We start from the raw sequence: 19,338 nt of genomic DNA, 5'->3' as shown, positions 1-19,338 counted from the left end.
TGCTGGAATGAAACAGTTACTGGTCTCAGGACTGAAGCATTTCAAGACTAGAAATAATGAGTCAACATGTCCTAAACAATTCTAAACCTTTATTTTTCTAACAAGAGTGAAAAGAAACAAAGGCAACATGAAAATGAAAAGTTTATACACGAACCCACGACAACTGTGTGTCTGCAATATCAATAATAATAATATTTGAACCCAGGAAACAAAATAAGTTGTGACAAGTGAGTTACAGTGAAGTTACCTTAATTTGCAAAGAGAGAGAACAAGGGAGGGAGAAAAGGAGGTGAGACTTAAAGGAATAAAGTATTGAGCCAAAAGGGAGGGGTCGCTTAAAAAAAATAAACTTTAAAAAAGGTATCAAGGGGAGTAAAGGGAGGAGAAAAACAAAGCCAAGAGGTACAGATATCCATTTTGGGAAAGTAGCACCAAAAACATTAATGCCTGTTTTTAACACTTCCCAAAACGTACTTTTATTCAAAATGCATGTCCCCTCAAAACAGCAAACACAAGAGTCAATACAACTAAAAAAATACAAGTGTAACCACGGTGCTGTTGTCCGAGATCAGCAGTCAAAACCTTCCGCTGTACCTCAGCTTCAGGATCCATGCCCAAACAGAACGGCCTAAATACGCCCCCATAGCTTATCCAACTTCAATGAGTGGGCTCAAGTGAAGGAAAACGGCAACTGCCGGTGCCGAGACGAGCTTCGGTTGAACTAACATTTAATACAGTTGGGAAAACGTAGCATACTGACTGACCTCAGAGACAACTCTAGACCAAAGACACTCCAATTGCGGTACGTCCCACATCGGTCCAACACGGTCTTAATATGTTCACAGGAAAAATGAGTCCAGGGAAAGTCGAGAGTAAAGGGTTGGGTAAGACAGCGAGTCTGAGTAAAAATAAAAAATCAAGACGGGTGAGATATGGCTGAGTTTAGGATGAGACGGTGGAGTGTAGAAGAAGAGTCATTGCTCTGTTAGTGCCTGCATGTGTGAATGTGGGAGGAGGAACGTAGGGGACAGGGATGGGGATGTCCTGCATCTTTCTAGAACTTGTCTTCTGGCATTCCTCCGACTAATCCGTCTAAACAGAGATCCAGCGTTGGCTATATCACAAAATCTGTCAATGGAGAAAAGCAAAACATGTTTTATCTCAAATAAAGCTTAAGCTTTAAAACTACAACAGCTAAAAAGGGGGCAGTTACCTCTGGATTGGTCTGGACAGGTAACCGAGGGGAGGGGCTGAGGGGACAGGTTTTCTTTGACTCGGAGGCGTCCAGCGACCGCTCCCCGGCCCCGTCTCTGTGGCCCTTTCTCTTTCGTTTGGAGTCCTTGGCTCGTCCGCGGTTAGTTCGCCTCTGCTCCTCAAGCTCAATCTGAGAGAGAGAGGACAAGAACATGAGAGGAAGCTGCAGACATCAACTAAAATGTAACACGGCAACAAACACAGCAGCCCATTTGACCGTTCCCTCCAAAAAAACCTGCTAAAGGTTCAATCGTTCAGATTTTCATTCTTGATGCAACAAAGGAGCGGTGGAACGACACAAATGATACGAACGCTAGTAAAAAGTACAAATTCTTGCATACTTTTACATCATCTGCGACATGAGACATTTGTGGCAATGGTTTCACACTACTCCACTGATCTACAAGTGGCAGTAATGTACCAACAAAAGCACAGAAGAAGAAGAAGACTGCTACAGCAAGCAAACGTGGTTGTAAACAATGCAGGTTTTAGACCTTGAAGAAAAGTCTGCTTTGCCAGGAAGGAAATGCATTCAACATGTCGGCTTTAAAGGATAAACTTAAGCATTTAGGTGAATAACACTGAATATAAATAGGGCCGGGCGACACGGCAAAAATATACTACCACAAATATAGGTCATTTCATATCTCAGTAACGAAGTGTATCACAATGCAGCATATTTTCCTCTTAAAAAGGTCAAAGTTTGTTCTCCTGACCTGAATGAGCGTGCGCAGTGTTTCTCTTTGTGGAACAGAAGCAGCTTGCAGAACTCTGTGGATGTTGAGCATCTGGTCCAAGGACACCTCCAGCAGATCTCCTTCCAGCTGCAGCTCCTCCAGCTGGACTTTGGTGGCTGGTAGGAGCTCCACGACCTGGCCTCTGAGCAGAGGCAGCAGGGGCAGCAGAGAGCCCACGCCTGAGCGGGACGAGAGCAGAAGGGAAACGTTGTGAGGACTGCCATCTCACGCGAGGCGCTGCGCAACTCAACTTTTGACATTTACTTTCAAATGAAAACACTCTCTTACCTGTAACAGTTGACTTCTTGCTGATGCCATTTTCACATCCAGCCTGTGGGCAAACAAGCATTGTATTAAACCGGCAGGTTGGATCCAGTACGATGAGAAAGAAGCAAGTCAGTGTATTTGAGGCAGTTGCACAGTTTACAGTGAGCAGTCTATATTTGGTTTAATATCATAAAGAGTCAGAATGAGGCGCTAACCTGAGTGCCGTTGCTTTCCTTGGTGTTGTTTTTAGGCGAATTCTCGTCCGTGAGATCAATGACTCCTTCCTCTACCTCGGAGTCCGATAAAACGATCACCGAGCTCCCCTTTGTGTCCTTTTCCACGTTTTCCTTTTTCTCGGTTTCACAATGGAGAGTCTCTTTAAGTTCTTGCAGCCGCTGGAGTGCCTGCTGCAGCTCCGGCGTCTCCAGGGCCTCCTTGGCTCGGCCCTGCCAGGTGATGGCCCTCTCTGTGAGACACTGCAGCGCTTCACCCTCGGGCAGACGCACCGGCAGCCTCTGCAGGGCGACGAGCAGCGCCAGGATGGTCTCCAGGCGCGGGCGCCGTGACCGCTGGCACCGCGGGCACAAGAAGCGCGAGTCCCAGTCCCACCAGCAGAGGGGGTTGACCGGCGGTCCGGAGGAGGGGAGCAGGGCGGGAGAGGGAACACAGCCCCCGTGGAACCAGTCCTTACACAGGTGACAGCGGAGCTGAGGCGCGCGAGGCTGACCGGTGCACACGCACACCGACTGAGGAGGGGCGGTGCAGGTGCGGTGACCGTTACTGTTCTCCTTTACAGAGTCCTCCGAGTGGCTGGATGTGTCCGTCTCCATGGCGTCCTCCCACCTCCCGTTCTCCTTGCAACTTGCGGCGTTAAGTCCAGATTTGCACATGTTCAATTGCTGTAATTGTAGCAGTGCCTCCTTTTCCTGGTGCTCCCCTTCTTTGAATGCCATCACCTAGAGACAAGGCACACGACAAGTTCACAAAACTAGTATTTATATACAACTAGTATTTACTATGTTAGAGAGATTCAAAATAAACAATAACATGTTTAATAAACTCACAATAGCGGCAGGGTCCCTCAGGTCCTGAGCAGAGAGGCCCAGAGTGTTGGTGTCAGAATCATCTAAAGGCTCGTCCAGCGGCTCCATCTCTTCTGGCCTCTCTCTCCTTTTTGCACACGGACACAACACCTGCAGGGCCACACTGCACTTTAACGCATGCTCTTATGAAGGCTGCCTAGCCGTATACAGATAACTCTTTGCTCTATGTTGACAGAAATACTGTCCATTTAAAGCTACGGTGGGGAGTGTATTCAGAAAAAAGGAATTGATGTCTTCAGGGGGCTGTATTTACCATCAGCTCTGATTGGACATCCAAATAAATAAAAAAAAGTGTCAAATTTTCCCTTCAAGTACAATTTTATAATACAGTAATTATTCATTTCCTTGGCATTGCTCACCTCTAGCAGACTGTGCTGACTGCTCTTCTTCAGGAAGGTCTTGGTGGCCTTGTCCCTCCAGGAATGAGCGTTGGCTACCTGCAGTTCCAGCTGTCTTAACTCCTCCATGAAGACCGGCAAGTCTCTTCCAATAGCCACCAGGCCCTCCAGGTCATCCAGGCACGGGTAATGCTCCCCATTCTGCACCAGAGGAACGTTACAACATGAAGGTGCAGCATGTTTTGAAAATGTCAACGTAATTACAAATCACACCATTACAGAGGTGGTAGAATAACAAAGATTGTTTTTGCTACCTGGATCTCCTCGAGGTCCGTTACCCAGGCGCGTGCTCGAGTGAGACAGTCCTGGAGAGCGAGAATGTTGGGCAGCTTGACTGGAATTAACTGGGCCTCATTTACTATTGCCTCCAGAGTGGAGAGAGGATGCTTTTGCCTGGAAGAACAAAACCATGACAAAAGAAATGTTGACATCATTGCAACAGGATAAACCAGTTGCAAACGGATGACAACCCCCGGGGCGGCTGAAGCATAGACAAAAGTGTAAGGTGTGACTGGTTGGTCGTACCTTTGCTCGAGGCAGATCTGAGCTTTCTCCTCCCAGCGCTCTGCGATTGTGAGCAGCTCCTGTAGCTCTGCCATGGCCGTCTCCACCGACACACTCTGGGGTACGTTGCAGCCTGCCTCCATCAGGTTTCTCAGAACATCCAACATCACCTCCTGCCTTTCCCCTCCTTCTGTGCCCAGGGTGCGCCTCACTTCTGCCAGCCAATGGCCCTGCTCCTTTAGGCCCTGGAGCAAACTGCACTCCGGCACCACAACAAGCAGCCCGGCCCCCTGCTCCAACAAAGTCTGCAACTGTTCAGGTGGCGAGGAGTCCCTCCTCCAGTCCCTGTCGTTGGCCAGCAATTGAGCCTGGCTCTGGAAATCCTCCACTGTCCGCAGAACCACCTAGAAAATCAGACGGCACAGAGTTAAAGCGCAAGTGCACGAAGTAAAAGGTACAACAAAAATACAAGCTAGTTTACTCAGTGACGTCTCACCTGCACTTCCTCCAGCTGGGCGATCACACAGGGCAGGTTCTGCATCTTCTCTACCAAGGACTTCAGCTCTGCCGAAGTCATCTTACTTGCACTAAAGGACAGCAATCAGTAAGGGCTTTGCAACTGTAACCGTTAGTGTGAATGTTGAGGAGACGTTCTATCTTACCCGGTCTTTGAGTTACTGAGGAGCTCAGTACTGGTCCGCTGGCAGCGTTCTATGTCTTTAAGAACAGTGTTGAGTTTCCGCAGAAGTTCGTTGTCGGGAAACTTCTTTTCCGCTGCTTCCGTCTTCAGCATCTCCAGGTCGTCAATTCCTGCAAATCAACAACCGTTTAATCTTACCTCTTTGTTTTAAGATCATAATATTATGTTGAAACAAAGCTTTAAGGGATACATTTATGTTGATTTCCCACCTATCTTGTTTCCTTCTTCCTGCTCAAGTGCCTCTTTCACTCGGTTGGCCCAGGAGTCAAAGGACTCAGAGCGAACCTTTAATCGATGCAACATGGCTAACAGCTCATCGAGGGTATATCTGTATCTGAAAGTGAAGGGAGAAGAGACAACATTAACTCAGCCAGTGGAGATCAAATTAGAAAGACAACAGCATTGTCTTTAAAAAGACTGTTGTCACTCAGTGGCTCGCGGCTCACTGAAAAACATATGCGCTCACACTCACAGCTACGCGGGAGATAAATACCTGAGGTAGAGTTTTTCAGTGGGGCAGTTGCACAGATCCTGAGTGTGATAGAGACACACCAGTCTCTCGGGACAGTTTGAGCAGGCCAGAGCCGAGAGGAAGCACGTCGTCTTACAGTTGTCACACTGTCTCTCGTCGTCGGGCAGCAGCTCAAATGCCTCCCGCTCTGCTTCAGTGATGCCCTGCGCGTTCAACACACAGACGTTATCAGACAAACAGATGTCCCGTAGTATCATTTATTCACTTACACATGTTAAGTGAATAAATGATGAATAAATACACTCTAGGATCCATTTCTGTGTCTCACCCTTTCCATGAGACCCTTTCGCAACTTCCTCTCCTCCTGAACAATAATGAACATTTCCCGGTGTGTCGCTGCAGCCAGGTTGAGGTCTAGCTTCTCTGGGCTGGTAGCCATCTTACAGGTGAGCTCTTCGTGGGAGAACACACAATACCTCGTGAGACGCCGGTAGTGCTCAATACAGGACCGGCCAGCGGGCAGCTGAGAGGGGAGCGAGAAGAGGGATGTTGATTACGCAGCACTGCGAACGACGTGAAATGACAACAACGGACGTACCCAGTCCGCAGTGCAGAAGTTAACGGCTTCAGCAAAGTTGTATCCCTGATTGAAGCCACTGTGGTAGGCTCTGGGGAAGGTGATGACAAACTCGCCAGCACACTGGTTGGTACGAACAACCTGCCAATCACAAAACACTGAGGTCAGTCAAAGAAAACGTCAGACCCGACCATGTTTCTGCCGAGTGCACGTGTGTTTATGCGAGACTGACCGGTACGCCATGAGACATGAGGATATTTGGGTTCATGATGGTGACCAGCTGGTGCAGGAGGTCAGGTTGACACTCAAACAGCTCTGGCGTCAGCTTCTTCATCACCCCCTCAAGTCGCTCAGCTGCCACAGAGGGAACCCCGTACCACGTCTTGGGTTCACCCCTAGAGATGAGTAAAGAAAAGAGAAGGACCGTTATAGTAGTTCACTCAAATTACCGTTCCAGGCAACATATATCATCTACGTTAAAAGCTGTAACTGATAAAACCCCAAACAATACACACAAAGGATTCTGTACCAGTGCAGGTAGTTGATGGAGTAGCTCCAGTGATCCTCGATGTGCCAGCAGAAAGCTGAGAACACCATGCCGACATAGAGCCAGGGCACCTTCATCCCAGAGATGTCTCCGTTAATGTGGCACAGGAGCGACTGCTCCAGCACGGGCATCACGTTCAAGTTCCAGCCGCTGCGGGCGTATTCCTGAGCAGACAGAGGAAACGGTGTGCACTGAGAACAAACTTAACCCACCAGGATTTAGATTTTGACATACAGTAACCCTTCAATCAACACTTTTGTGTGGAAATCGTTTGCGTCAGAGGAAATAAAACAATGTGTCTGGCTCTGAAAGAGAGAGGAGACAGAAACGCAGGGTTTGTTGAACAAAACCTAGCAGCTAGCAGGTTAGGTTGGAAGAAGATTTAGGCTTTAAAGTAATTTGTTATCAAAGAGTGTTTGTGATTCTTGTCTTGTTTGACCTACCGTCCCAAACTGATTCCCAATATGAACCAGACAGTGAGAAAACTCACCGTTCTCTCATCTGTAGCCCTCACTTTAACTTTGATGAGCCTTCAAGCTAATGCTTCACAGAAACAACAACAATGAGCATTTACCTCCTCTTCCTTTGTGAGCTCCTTCTTGCCATTGTTCATCGGGAAGCCGCTGCCGAACTCTTTGGAGTGGATGTCCGCTCCGTACTCAACAACCACGTCTTCCTCGATGCTACTGACTAACCTCCAGAACTCTCTCTCCACCAGCTCAGTGGGAACCATCTGCACCGACAACAACAACACAGAGGCTAGAGATTAGTCGCGTCATCAGAGATGTGCTTCACAGTGAAGAGGTGATGTCTTGTGTGGCTGCGCTCACATGAACAGGCATGTTGAAGTAATCCGCTTTGAAAGCATCGGCCATTTCCCCAAAACTCTGCAGCGTGTACTCTCGTGTGGCCTGTTCGAAGCCAAATGCTTCTGAAGGTTTCTTGCACTCCTAAAAAAAAAATTTGAAAGTGAGAGAATCATAAACAAAGATTTGCCTTGTGAGTTATAGAAGAAACCCAACAAAACATGGCATGCATGGCGTACAGTGATTATTGCGTTAATTAAAAACATGACATGCGTTTGTCAACAAGCTTTTCTTCTATGACTAAGACGTCAATAACACCAACAGTGACGATAGTGAACATGCTATAGATGATAGAATCCACTCTTAATCATTGTTTTTCATCAGATAAAATACAATTTAATGTGGAATAAGTGACTAAAATGAAAAAATATTGTTTTGGCTCGACTAGATTTACTGAAATATTCAATATAATATGATGAAAAAGTGCATTTGGCACAAGATTAAATTAAAACAATTTTAAAAAAGCTGACAAAATTAAGAGAACCGAATTTAACTCAAAGTTGACTTAAATGCAACGATTTTTCTGCGACTAATACGGAACTAAAACGTTCTGAGTTGTCGTCGACTAACACTGGACCATAACTATGAATAAAAACAATGACTGAACTATAATTAAAACCAATAAGCATTTTGATGAGCACTGATGGTGCGTTAGTCACACAGAACATCTTTACTTACCTCTGCCAAACACTTCGGGCAACGCCAGTTGCCTTTGGGCGGATCTGTGAGCGGGGGCAGCAGACAGTAGGTGTGGTAGTTATCATCGCAGCCGTCACACAGCAACAGTTTCTCGTCATCGTCTCCCCGACCACACATCCGACACACGAAAGAATCCACCTTTGAAAAAGTGACAAACTAGAATTACTACCTCGCCGTAGTGTGCCTCTGTTAATCAGTCGTGTTGCAGTTCACATCATTTGGTCTACTTACACACTGCGGGTTGCTGAGGTTGCGTCTGAGCCTCATGGTCATTTTGGTACACGGTCCATCTGTAACATTGTCCCCCTCCACTTTACCACCCTCTACCTGTGGTTCTTCCTTCTTCACTTCCGTCTTCACTGTGATGGTCGGAGGCGGCGGTCGGGGGCTCGACGTACCGCCGTCACTCGGCTTCTCTTGAGGCTCCGGTGGCTCCGCTTTGACCGAGGTATCACCAGGAGGCGGAGACACGCTGTCCTTGATGGTAACAGTTTGAGGCAGTTCATCTAAAAAAATAATAAAGGAGTATTTTGAGTACAGGGCTCCATGTTGGCAGCTTGATTGTATCCAAACCAAAAACAAGCTCTCCAAAGCCCACAAGTTATTCAACTGAGCCAATAATTGAGGACTTGTCTCTGTCTTAAGTTGTTGCTTTAGTTGATTCAAAAATAATTGTTGTGATGCAGTGTTTCCTCTAAATGTCCAGGTATCTCAACTCTACAGTTACTACATCTATAGACCTTGTAGCTTTTACTAAATGAGTCTAAAAAGAGTGTTGAAATTTAGGTTGTGGTCCCGGGACTTACCTTTCTTCCTGATGCCTTTGCACCTTGCCTGGAGTCCGAGTCCCATCATCTTCGGCCCTGCGCCGTAGATCTGAAGCTTCTTCAGTTCGGGGTTCTTCTCGATATCTTCCTCTGTCGGTTCAGGCTGTGGATCAAAGTACATTTCCGTCATGAAGGCGTAGACACACGACCACCGCTCCCAGAAGCACACAGAACCAAGAGAGGATCGAGGCCGAACGCAGAACAAACACGAGAGCACAGCAATGCCATCACAAGGAGGGATTATGCTCGGTTAGAAGTTAAGGAAAAGTTAGCAGCGATCACAGCGAAAGCTTAAACGTTAAGACCCACCACCATGACACACAATCACCAGAAGTTGCAATCATAAAGTTAGAGTTTTTCTGATTATCAAATCTTCTAAGCGTAGTATAATATTTTAAGTAAATTTAAGTATTTTGAAAAATGTAATATCCACTGATTAATGAGTTGTTCTTTTCCTTAAGTTGGACGAGTTACATTATCTGATTATGAGTAGCTGTAGTCTCGACATTAATTATTCGTATTACCCAAAAGGCACGTCATGTTTATTTTCCATGTATGCGTTTCTCTGCAGTGTCCTCACTTCAGACACTTATGCACAATTGTGTGGAAAGATGTAATCCTTAAATGGTTAGCTTATGGATCAGTTTCCTGTTCCAATCACATTTCATCATCACGCCTGACTCAGACACAAGAGTATAAAAGGTATCGAATGTGTTTTTTAAATTTATTTATTTTTTAACATGGTCTTGGATTTGCCTGAAGTTGATCTCAAAAACTGCTGACTTGGATTTCTCTCAGACAACTTAAGTGTTCTTGACTTCAGCTTCGACAACGCTGCATTCTTAGAGATCACCACATTTCCTCTTCTCACTTTCTATAGTTGAAGGCGTATTCTGACCTGTTCTCATCCCAAGAGGACCTTTTTATATTAAACCTTGTTTTCTTGCAGCCTTTGGATGTGTGGAGACATCCGGTGAAAAAAAACTGTGAGAAGTTTCAAGCTCCTTTAAAATATTTCAGGGTTTATGTTTGCAAACATCGCTAAAACACAATAATAATTACACTTAACAGTGGTGAATTATTTGTCATTTTAGACTACCTCTGTTGTGAAGTGGAGCTTCTATTGACGACCAAGACACATCTAGTTTGAACGGAACACGTTTACGTCTCAAACTGCAGTATTACAACCGTTACAGTAAACAGAGCGCACTCTTGCACCCGACATATAGGGTTTTTCTACTATCATCATCATTGTTAGCATCAATAACACACGCACCATGCTTCTTCTCGCTCCTTCACAGTAAAAGCACTTCCTGTTTCATGCTTTTTACAATAAAAGTAAACATGCAACTCAAACAATTTACAACAACCTCCCTTCTATTAAATTATTTTTGCGCTACACTTTTGGACTCTCGTTCTACTCTGCCATATGATTGCAAACAGTAAACACGACACGTGTATTCAGAAATGTAGACAGAAACACAGAAGGTCTTAACGTCACTTTCAATAATGAGCAGATCTAAAAAGCACAAAAAAAAGGTTCCAACTCAGAGCTTCTTATTTCAAACATGCAGTTCAGATCTAATCTGAGAGGTTTGGCTTCTACTTGCACATAGAAATCAGTCTGTGTGCACTCAGAATGCAACCTGTATTCCCACAACAACAAGAATGTATGCACGTCATGACAATTGTGTTCGTGCCATTCGAGGCACAAAAACTGGAAACAATGCCACAAAAGAGATCATTCAAGACTTCGTTCCCCAAGAAAGAAGCCCGTGGGTTTTGGACTTCACCACCGTGTGCAGTTGCACCCTCTTCCGTCTTGCAAATGTAACTTTGGCTGCCATACATTCTTGTATAATTTCTGTGTAGACTATATAAGTAGGATAGGGATCGGAGGCAGTAGACAACAAATCAGATCAGCAGGGCTCGATGGTGGACAATCGAACAAGTAAAACTAGAAAGACTTTGATGCTTCAGTGATTTAAGACTCCAATATCTTACTGTCTATCCTCCGATTATAGTCCTCTGCAAGTCAAACCCAATCAAATGAAAGCTACTAGGTTGTGTGAGAATGCCTGCAGCCACACTGGTAGCTGCTACAGTGAGTAGACTGTAAGGCAAAGCAGCAGGAGGCACAGACAGCCACAAAGCATTTCAAGCCAAGTGCAACCAGAGACAGAGCATGGGTGAGCGAGAGAGAGAGAGAATCCGCCCCACAACTCAAAAAAAAAAAAAAGTGTGTTTGGCTATTGAGGTTGAACTGAATGTGTGTGCAATTTAGGACATTTAACACATTAGTTTTCAACAACTTTGGCAGAGAGATCCAAAACACCTTTGTCCAACACTAATTAAAAACTGTAGAAAGCGGCCAGGGATATCTTTCTCTCTGTGTTCGTCTGGTCTAGATCTGGGAGATAATGGTGATTTAATAACTTGCATTCCCCATCATTGTAATACCACAGTTTTCTATGGCTTTTTAAAAAGGATGCAATAGTCATGTGACCCTATCATGGGTTGAGAAGTGTGGTCGAATGTTAATGAAAACGTTTCAGTGATTAGTTAAAAAGCAACTTCAGAGCGGGTGAGGTGGTTTAGGAAAAGAGGCAGGAAGAGAGTGGGGCGGACGTTGAGCTCATGTGCTCGAGAGGCAGTACCGCAGAGATGAGTTGCGAGCCAGTGGTGAGAGGATGGGGGGCCAGATCCTCTGGACCCTGCAAGGGGAGACAACAACAGCAACGATAAACTAAGACAGGAGGAAACAAAGGAGATGAGAGAGGAAGGGAGAGATCCTGGAAAACACAAGAGCCACTAGTTGTCACTGGGACACATTATGAGAAATGATGTGGATCTAGATGCTGAAATATTTCTTTCAAATTCAACATTAAGTATATTTTTGGATGTTGAGTAATTCTTTGGATATGATTGCATAACCTAAGGTCTGTTTGGTTCAGATTGCAGCCCAATGGACCAGCATGTTAACTGATAAACGTGGATACAGTTCAGCATTTTATTAATACAAGCTGAACGACTATAAAAAGCAGCCTATTTGGGCCAACCATACTTCTGTTATCTCAGCCCTGACCGTACACCTCATCAAAATGATTTATTCTAAATAAATAAATCACATGGCACCAAACACAAATGATGCTGCGAAGGTGAAGATGAAGCAACACTACATGTAACGGAATTTACATAAAAGTCCATTACTAAGAAGTTGTTCTCTATAAAGTGATTGTGCATTCATATACAGAATGTGTAGGCCGTACGGGCTAACAACGTGTGTGCGTGTGTGTGTGTGTGTGGGGGGGGCGGGGGGGCTTGCATGTAACAAGCATGAGAAAACAGAATGATGGCTAGTCCAGAAGTTGAACTGTGCAATATGAGGCTGATGAAATAAACAATTGTGTGTCTGCCAGTGAGATGGAAGGAAGTGGGTGAACAAAGCAGGACACAAAGCAATGGAACAGAGAGCCAGAAGAGCAGAGTTAAGCAAAGCAGCGTGGCGGGATGGAGAGGAAGCGAGCAGGCGTGCGCTCTGAGTCACATCTTCCAGTGAAGACACTTCCAGACACTGCCACTGAAACCGATGCGCACAGGCTCATGGATAAGCACTGCAAAAGTTAATAACAGGACAGCATGGGACACTCAAGAAGATTGTCATCCAACAAACACTGGAGTAGGTGGTTTGCCTGTAATGACTGTCGTTAAACTATTAGATGCTAATAAAGCTTAAGTTCTGTGGGAAACCATCCTTGATAACGTCATCGTAGGTCAGGACAGTCTGATTACCTGGTTGTTAAAAGGAATAATATGCAACAATTTACTATTTAACAATGTAAAGACCAATAGAAAAATAGTCCCTCTTAATCATCACTTATGACCCAGTAGAAGTGTGTGGCGGAGTCTGTATCTGCAGAGACTCTGCCCTCTGTCTGTATTTTCTCTTGTCTTCTTATTTTGCCGTGTTCGGGACTCTTCTGATCACTAGCAAAGAGCATTTAGACCCCACGTGGGGGTGTGAACCCCAACCAATAAGCAGGCTGTGCAGCCCGCTCTCATTCCCAGGCCAAACACTGCCGCTTTGTCCCGCCCCCTCGGCGTAGCGAGGCTCAAGATATGTGGCGCTCTTTAGCGTCTGAGAACGGGTTGTTACCTCGCTATACGTTTTGATGTGCTTCTGTGTGTATGTCAGCCTCTCTGGTGTTTGGTAATACTGTATGTAGGCACATAGAGCACAGACAGGCCTCAGCTAGATGAAGTGTGTCTTGGGCTGCATTCATTCAAAATCTGCCACCTTCCCACAAGGATTGTGAAGAGGTGTGGAAATGTTTTTTTGTGCTTTAGGACCGACATGAAACAAGAACATTGTGGTATATTCTTCTGATTCACGGCTTTCACGCTCCCTCTTCATTCACTCTCTCGTTTGATCAACGCTGCGCTCTCTCTCTCTCCCTCGTTCTCCCTCGCTTGCTCGTCGAGTTGGAGTGACTTTTGAATGCTGTGTTCAAAAACAGCAACCCACAATGTGACTCGATATTACATCTTTAAATACATTCACAGGTTTAAATTCACACTTTGTGCCATTACTTAAACAAATTCCTCTTTGACAGATTAGTTGCACAATGACCCAGACCCGTGGAATTGAAAAGCAGCTGAATAAACAACAATGTTATTTATTTCGGAATGATTTTGAGGCAGCGGTGTGCAAGCGGAAACGTGATCCAAAAAGCATATTTAAGTGACCAAAGTACAGTTCAGTATCGGGTTAATGGTCACATAGGTATGCAAATTCATTGAATGAAATCGAAACTTTCACTCACATCAGGCTGGCAGCGGTTTGCTCTGCGTCCGTAACTGCTTGTTTTGGATGGTTGCACAGACTGTCGCAGGGGGATGGAGTGTGGCTTGTACTCTTTATCCACCTCCTCACCATCATAGTGCTTTGGTTTGCAATGCTAGAAACGAAGTAAAAAGAGAGTTTATATGAAAACACGTATATATATATATATATACACACACACATGATGTACCGTACTAAGTCTTTTGATTCTGACCAACACACCAAGTAGTTACTTAGCTCCTCTTCACAGACGGACTAGTTTTCAGGGGTATCTATTAACTCATCACGCCTGGTAACACAAAAAGGACAGACAGGAATGTGTAGAGTGTTACCGGCATGCTGGCACCAGAGTGGAACACTTCAAAGGGGTAGACGATCCTCTCGTAGTGCGAGCGCAGCAGAGAACCGATATTCTTGCCTGGAGGGTAGCCAAGCCTCTGGGCCACACGAGCCCAGCGCCGTTCCTTACAGACCATCTCAAAACCTCCTTCATCGGTCACGTTCTGGAACAGAAAAGCAAGTTCAGAAAATCATATCGAAGCAACAAAAAACATCTAGCTTCAAACGTACTTTTACAGTACAAACAATTCATGTAATATCTACCCTTGACAGGCTGAAGAGATCAAGGATGCGCCTTTCAATATGTGGGATTTTCAAGGAGGATGCCTGGACCTCCCAAAACCTGGCGATGCGGTCCAAATAATTAAGTTTCACTCTGGTCTCCGCCTAAAATGAGATGCATGAGGGACCACCATGAGTACTATGGCCAATTCCATTGTCAGCTTCAATTATCTATCAACAATGTACAATGCAAGGGAAAGGAGAGAAGCTTACCTCCAACTCATTAAGCCTCTGGATGCGGGGTGTGAACCGGAATGTATCCAGCTCCACTGAAAACGGCGGTTGCCAGTCCTATTTGGGTGCAAAGACATGCAATTAACCTTGTGTAATTCATGCTTTGATGGAGACGTCTAACATTTAAGGAGCTCACTAAAAATACCAAATGAATATGGACGTGGGAGATAAATAAATTAGGGTCCTTAGTTTGGGCTTAACCTTGGTTTTACTTTGGCTTAAAGGCTCAAGAACTTGGCCCAGCTTTAACCAGGATGGATAACCACGGTGGCCTACTAAAGAACAACTGAAGTTCACACTATCAGCAATGAAAAGCCTTCCTCCTCCGCAACAAATTCAGAAGAAACGATTATTCCTAAAGATAAACTGCACCGTCAGTGAGTAGAACTATCATATGTATGATTACGTCCACCAAGCACTAAAGATAAGCAGTGCTGTGGTGTTAATTTACACACCATTTGCAATTTTCCTCCAGTAAACCTCTCTATCATCTGCTGCAAAAACATCTTGTTAAAATGTTTTAATCTGTAACGAAACTCTGATAACAATGTAATTATTTCCTAATTACATTCGTTACAAATGACAGCTAATCATAGTGTTGTGAGAGAAGCAATAAATGTAATTTGTGGAACATGAATGAGACTGATCATAAATATAAATCTTGTTCTGGCAGAGTATGTAGAAAGAAAATTACTTCCTAAACCCGCTTTATTGTTTTTATAGCTACTTCGTGTATGAATATTCTACTAATTAAACCCTGCTGAATCACCATCTTTGATAATGCCTTTCAAACGACACAAACATCCGTAGGAATCAGTCATTTGATCTCATATTAAACACGCTGCTCTTTGTTGTTGATGATGCACATGACGTTGTCATCGTGTATCGACAAAAACAGCGAGTCCACGTACCGTTTACTTAGTACTCATAAACACTTTCAACCAAGTGCATGCTACAAATGTTACACATCGAACCAAGTGAGCATGTCATTTCTTCAACATGATCCAAGCATTAGCAAATATTTACTGGTGGAGGTCGAATTTTGCAGATTCCAGACTTCTCTGCAATTGGACGAATCTTGGCAATGTAGCCCAGGGGGTCCTGAAACTCCTCCCATGACGGTTCAAACACTGGACACTCCGGAGGAGGTACAAACTCTTCTCCTTCCATTGCCCTGACAATAGGAAGACAGACAATACAAAATAAGTCAATGGACTATAATAAGCAGTTTATGTATGCAACTCTTGTTTTTCATTTGTAGATAATAGCCTAAAAACCTGAAGCCATGCATATGTTGCATTTGTTGTTTTCTGAATTGATCTACATTTTCTTCATGACTTAATGAGCTCCAGATTCCCGAGGGAAGTTCAGAGTGCTGCAAAAACACAGATTTGAATGAAACTGATATTTCTGATAGGCATGTTCATGGGCGAACATTTTGTCTTTAGAAGATACATTTACAAAAAGCATGTTTTTCAATAAATGTTCCCAAATGAATGTCAACGGAAACACATTTTACAAAGGCAATTTAAAGTTAACATGTTATCTTAATTCAATGATGAGTACAACGGGTCAGTGTATGAGAAAATAAAAAGCCTATCATACAGCTACTACACAATTGTATTTGTTTACTCTTGCTCATACGACTTCCTGGTCTAGCATGGCATTGTACTGTTGTCAGCTTTAAACATATGGCCACTACTTCCTCTGCATGTTTCGTAGTGCATCATTTCCCACAAAACTTTACATGCTAGCAAATAACAAGAGACATGGTTAATCTCAGGATGAGGATTTTTTTTTTATCCCTGTGGTCCTTGTGAAAACCCCTCCCCCAACACCAGATACAACAAAACAAACGCCATGCTCAGGGCCCTGGGTGGAAAGGGGCAAACGTTTTAAGTCCTGCTTTTTATCAATCGCAGAACTGAGCAACAATCAAATTATATAAATACAGAACTGATTTTTTTCTCCCTCAAGTGGTTCAGTTTTCACTTGAAAAATAAACATTGCTTTGTATAATGTATTTGCACATCAGTCTTCCTATTAAATGCTTTCCTGGGGCATTACTTGCATAAAAATCATTATCATCAACTTGATTCTGGGATTTCAGTGACATCTATGTGTGTCATCTGTTATCTGATTCTGCAAAGGCCTTCAGACAAACAATGGCGTGGAGGCCATGAACCCAAAAAGGTATAGGAGGCCATGAAGGCATCACTGCCCGCAAGTAGGTTGGGCCACATGAATTAACACGCTCCAAAGAGAGACATGACAATAAATAAACAGTCACTCAACTGCATAAAGTCAAATGGTGACATTTAAATCTCAATATCCATCTGATTAACATTACTCAATAATACACATTTCTTAACTGGCAACTGTTAGCTAGCTACTAAACTTGGGAGAACTGACGTTAAGACTAGCCTTACCTTCCAGCGACAGCCTTAACAAAATAATTGAGAAAAACGAAAAAGTATCCAATTCAATTACTTATAGTGCGTTAGCTAGGTGTCATTCATGGAGTCTATTTATGTATATTGTTCAGCTATCAGAGGCGATAAACGCCACTTCCAGCTAACGTTAGCATCAAGGCCTCCACTTTTTCTCAGCCCGGTCCCATCGCCTCCCACGGCTTTAGGTTACGCTAACTAGCATAGTTAGCTGACGTTGACTAAACGGCTGTGGCAAAACTCAATGTAAACGCAGACAAGCTAACCTAGCCCCCACACTCAACCAGATAGTTAACGTTATTTATATACATGTAACATTATCTATGTCCACATGCAGTTATTTGTTGACCCCCTTTACACTACAACGTGTCGTTGCATTCCCGTAACTGACCCGAAGACACCTCGATGTCCCGGGGTGTGATAGGGCCGTTCTCCTTCCTCTGTTGTTGTGATGACTGGTGGTTAGCTAACGTTGGCCAGCTGTGCTCGGTCCAGTTGGCTACCTTGACGCTGCTAGCAAAGTTGACCGTTTTTCCAGCCTCAGTTCTCCATATACTCCGCTCTGTCTAACACACGGGTTCAAAACATGGATGGCAGCAGTTCGTTTAATAGTAAGCGAGGGTCTAAACTTCATCAATTATGTCGTTATCAATTATTTCCCGACCAACATCATCACTCTCTTCAAGCCATCCTGTCTTTCTTGATGAGACGCCATCTTAGCTTTTTTTTCTCACGACCGAAGCACAACCTGAAAATCTTCACATCACGTCCCTCACGTTTACTCCCTGAAAGTAGTACCCACGTACGCCAATTCAAAACATGTAACTGCACCGGGACCGGCTGTAGAGTCGTTGCCTTAGTCAAATTGACTGTGCCACCATGCAATACTCTCACCACAAATACAAATATAAAATAAATAATTTTAACAAAAAAAATTGAAATACATCATGTTATATGAATTACACCATTGTATAAAAAGAAAACGTGACGCTTTTTCGTACTGTATTGTCTAATTGCAGGCGTGTGCCCGCAGCACTGGTCGAGTGGAGTGATATTATATGTATATATATATATATATGCCGTTATATAGTGTTAGCATAATGTACAGGTTGCATGTTTGCTGCATTTATATTTAACTGTCAAAATCAAGTAAAAATCACACTTTTCTCTCTATATGAATTGCATTAAATGGAAATTCATCTAGCCCCTAAATAAAAATCAGCACACAGTGTATTTGAGTCCATGAGTACTTTTTACCACTCATTGTTCTGAATTATTTATTAATACTGCATGGCTTATCGGCAATGTGCATCAGTTTTGTAGTTGCATCCAAATGCAATAAGATAGCTCGTTAAATAAGAGATTGTGAGTTGTTTTCTGGTATTATGCAACATTTGCATTCGTAGCAAAATGGCTTCTGTGAAGAGTTGACATGCAAAGCAGCCTACATCCTATATATAGCTTGTAGTTATACTTCTCTTTATCTTGTGTGGTTATGTAACGTAATAATGTTATAAATAGTTTATTACTTTGAGCAAATGAATGGTTGAAACAGATGTTAAGTTGTAGAAAAAGTACACAGAGACCAATTCACTGCAAGGACACTTTAATTTATCAGAAGCAATAAATATTCACATCTCAATTCTCTATTCTTTCAGTACACATAATACATACACAAAGAAAAAAAAATGAAATCATTTGTTTTAAATTATATCAATACCTTCATTAACATATAAACTTCTTTTAGGCTTTAATTCATGTCATGGCAACTCATTCTCTCACCTTCAGTCAGAAATAATTAGAAAAGAAAAAGAAGTCAACATTCCTTGTGGCCAACATCTCCTATCCCCGCCCCTCTTTTATATGTACAGACTTGGTGGCACTCACATGCACACACCTGAATACAGAATGGGAGTAGTTCATCCCATAGTTATAAGAAGCATATGTATAGAAGCCTATAATATGTACATTCAGATTTATACAGTACAATCTATTCAATAAGGGCAGGTATAGTCATGCAAGACGAGTCATAAAAGGACACAATAAAAAAAGAAAAGGCTAGCCAACATATACTTATAAAATCTTCATCTGACATTCTTGACCATCTCCAAACCTCCTTAAAATCCTTTTGTTGAGGATCTTCAACTTTGCCATCTCTTTCAGTAGTTTGTGACATTGACATCTGTACTTTGTCCTCATTCCCATCATGACCCATTCAAATCAGATTATATGTAGTTTT

The 19,338-nt window shown here is 43.5% G+C and overlaps 1 protein-coding gene across 2 annotated transcripts; it reads right to left on the bottom strand.

The window, feature by feature from the left end:
• Positions 1-69: 69 nt before the first annotated feature.
• Positions 70-17,798, bottom strand: kdm5c (lysine demethylase 5C). 2 transcript variants are annotated; one of them, XM_079274208.1, is made up of 29 exons: positions 17,491-17,798; positions 15,676-15,823; positions 14,629-14,706; positions 14,398-14,520; positions 14,127-14,297; positions 13,775-13,909; positions 11,609-11,665; positions 8,931-9,054; positions 8,356-8,630; positions 8,104-8,262; positions 7,390-7,509; positions 7,134-7,292; positions 6,542-6,723; positions 6,245-6,407; positions 6,034-6,153; positions 5,764-5,958; positions 5,457-5,638; positions 5,173-5,297; positions 4,926-5,073; positions 4,760-4,850; positions 4,285-4,667; positions 4,014-4,152; positions 3,721-3,900; positions 3,323-3,451; positions 2,474-3,214; positions 2,280-2,322; positions 1,971-2,170; positions 1,214-1,384; positions 70-1,128 (listed from the first exon to the last, which is right to left on the bottom strand). In XM_079274208.1, the coding sequence occupies exons 2-29, from the start codon at positions 15,817-15,819 to the stop codon at positions 1,120-1,122; spliced, it is 4,746 nt and encodes a 1,581-aa protein (XP_079130334.1). In that variant the 5' UTR covers positions 15,820-15,823; positions 17,491-17,798; the 3' UTR covers positions 70-1,119. The 2 variants fall into 2 exon arrangements, with proteins under 2 accessions (XP_079130334.1, XP_079130335.1); XM_079274209.1 differs by lacking the exon at positions 11,609-11,665.
• Positions 17,799-19,338: the final 1,540 nt, after the last annotated feature.

The sequence above is a fragment of the Melanostigma gelatinosum genome (assembly GCF_949748355.1).
Source record: "Melanostigma gelatinosum genome assembly, chromosome: 8".
Taxonomy (NCBI): domain Eukaryota; kingdom Metazoa; phylum Chordata; class Actinopteri; order Perciformes; family Zoarcidae; genus Melanostigma; species Melanostigma gelatinosum.
This window is presented reverse-complemented; position numbering and strand designations above follow the sequence as displayed.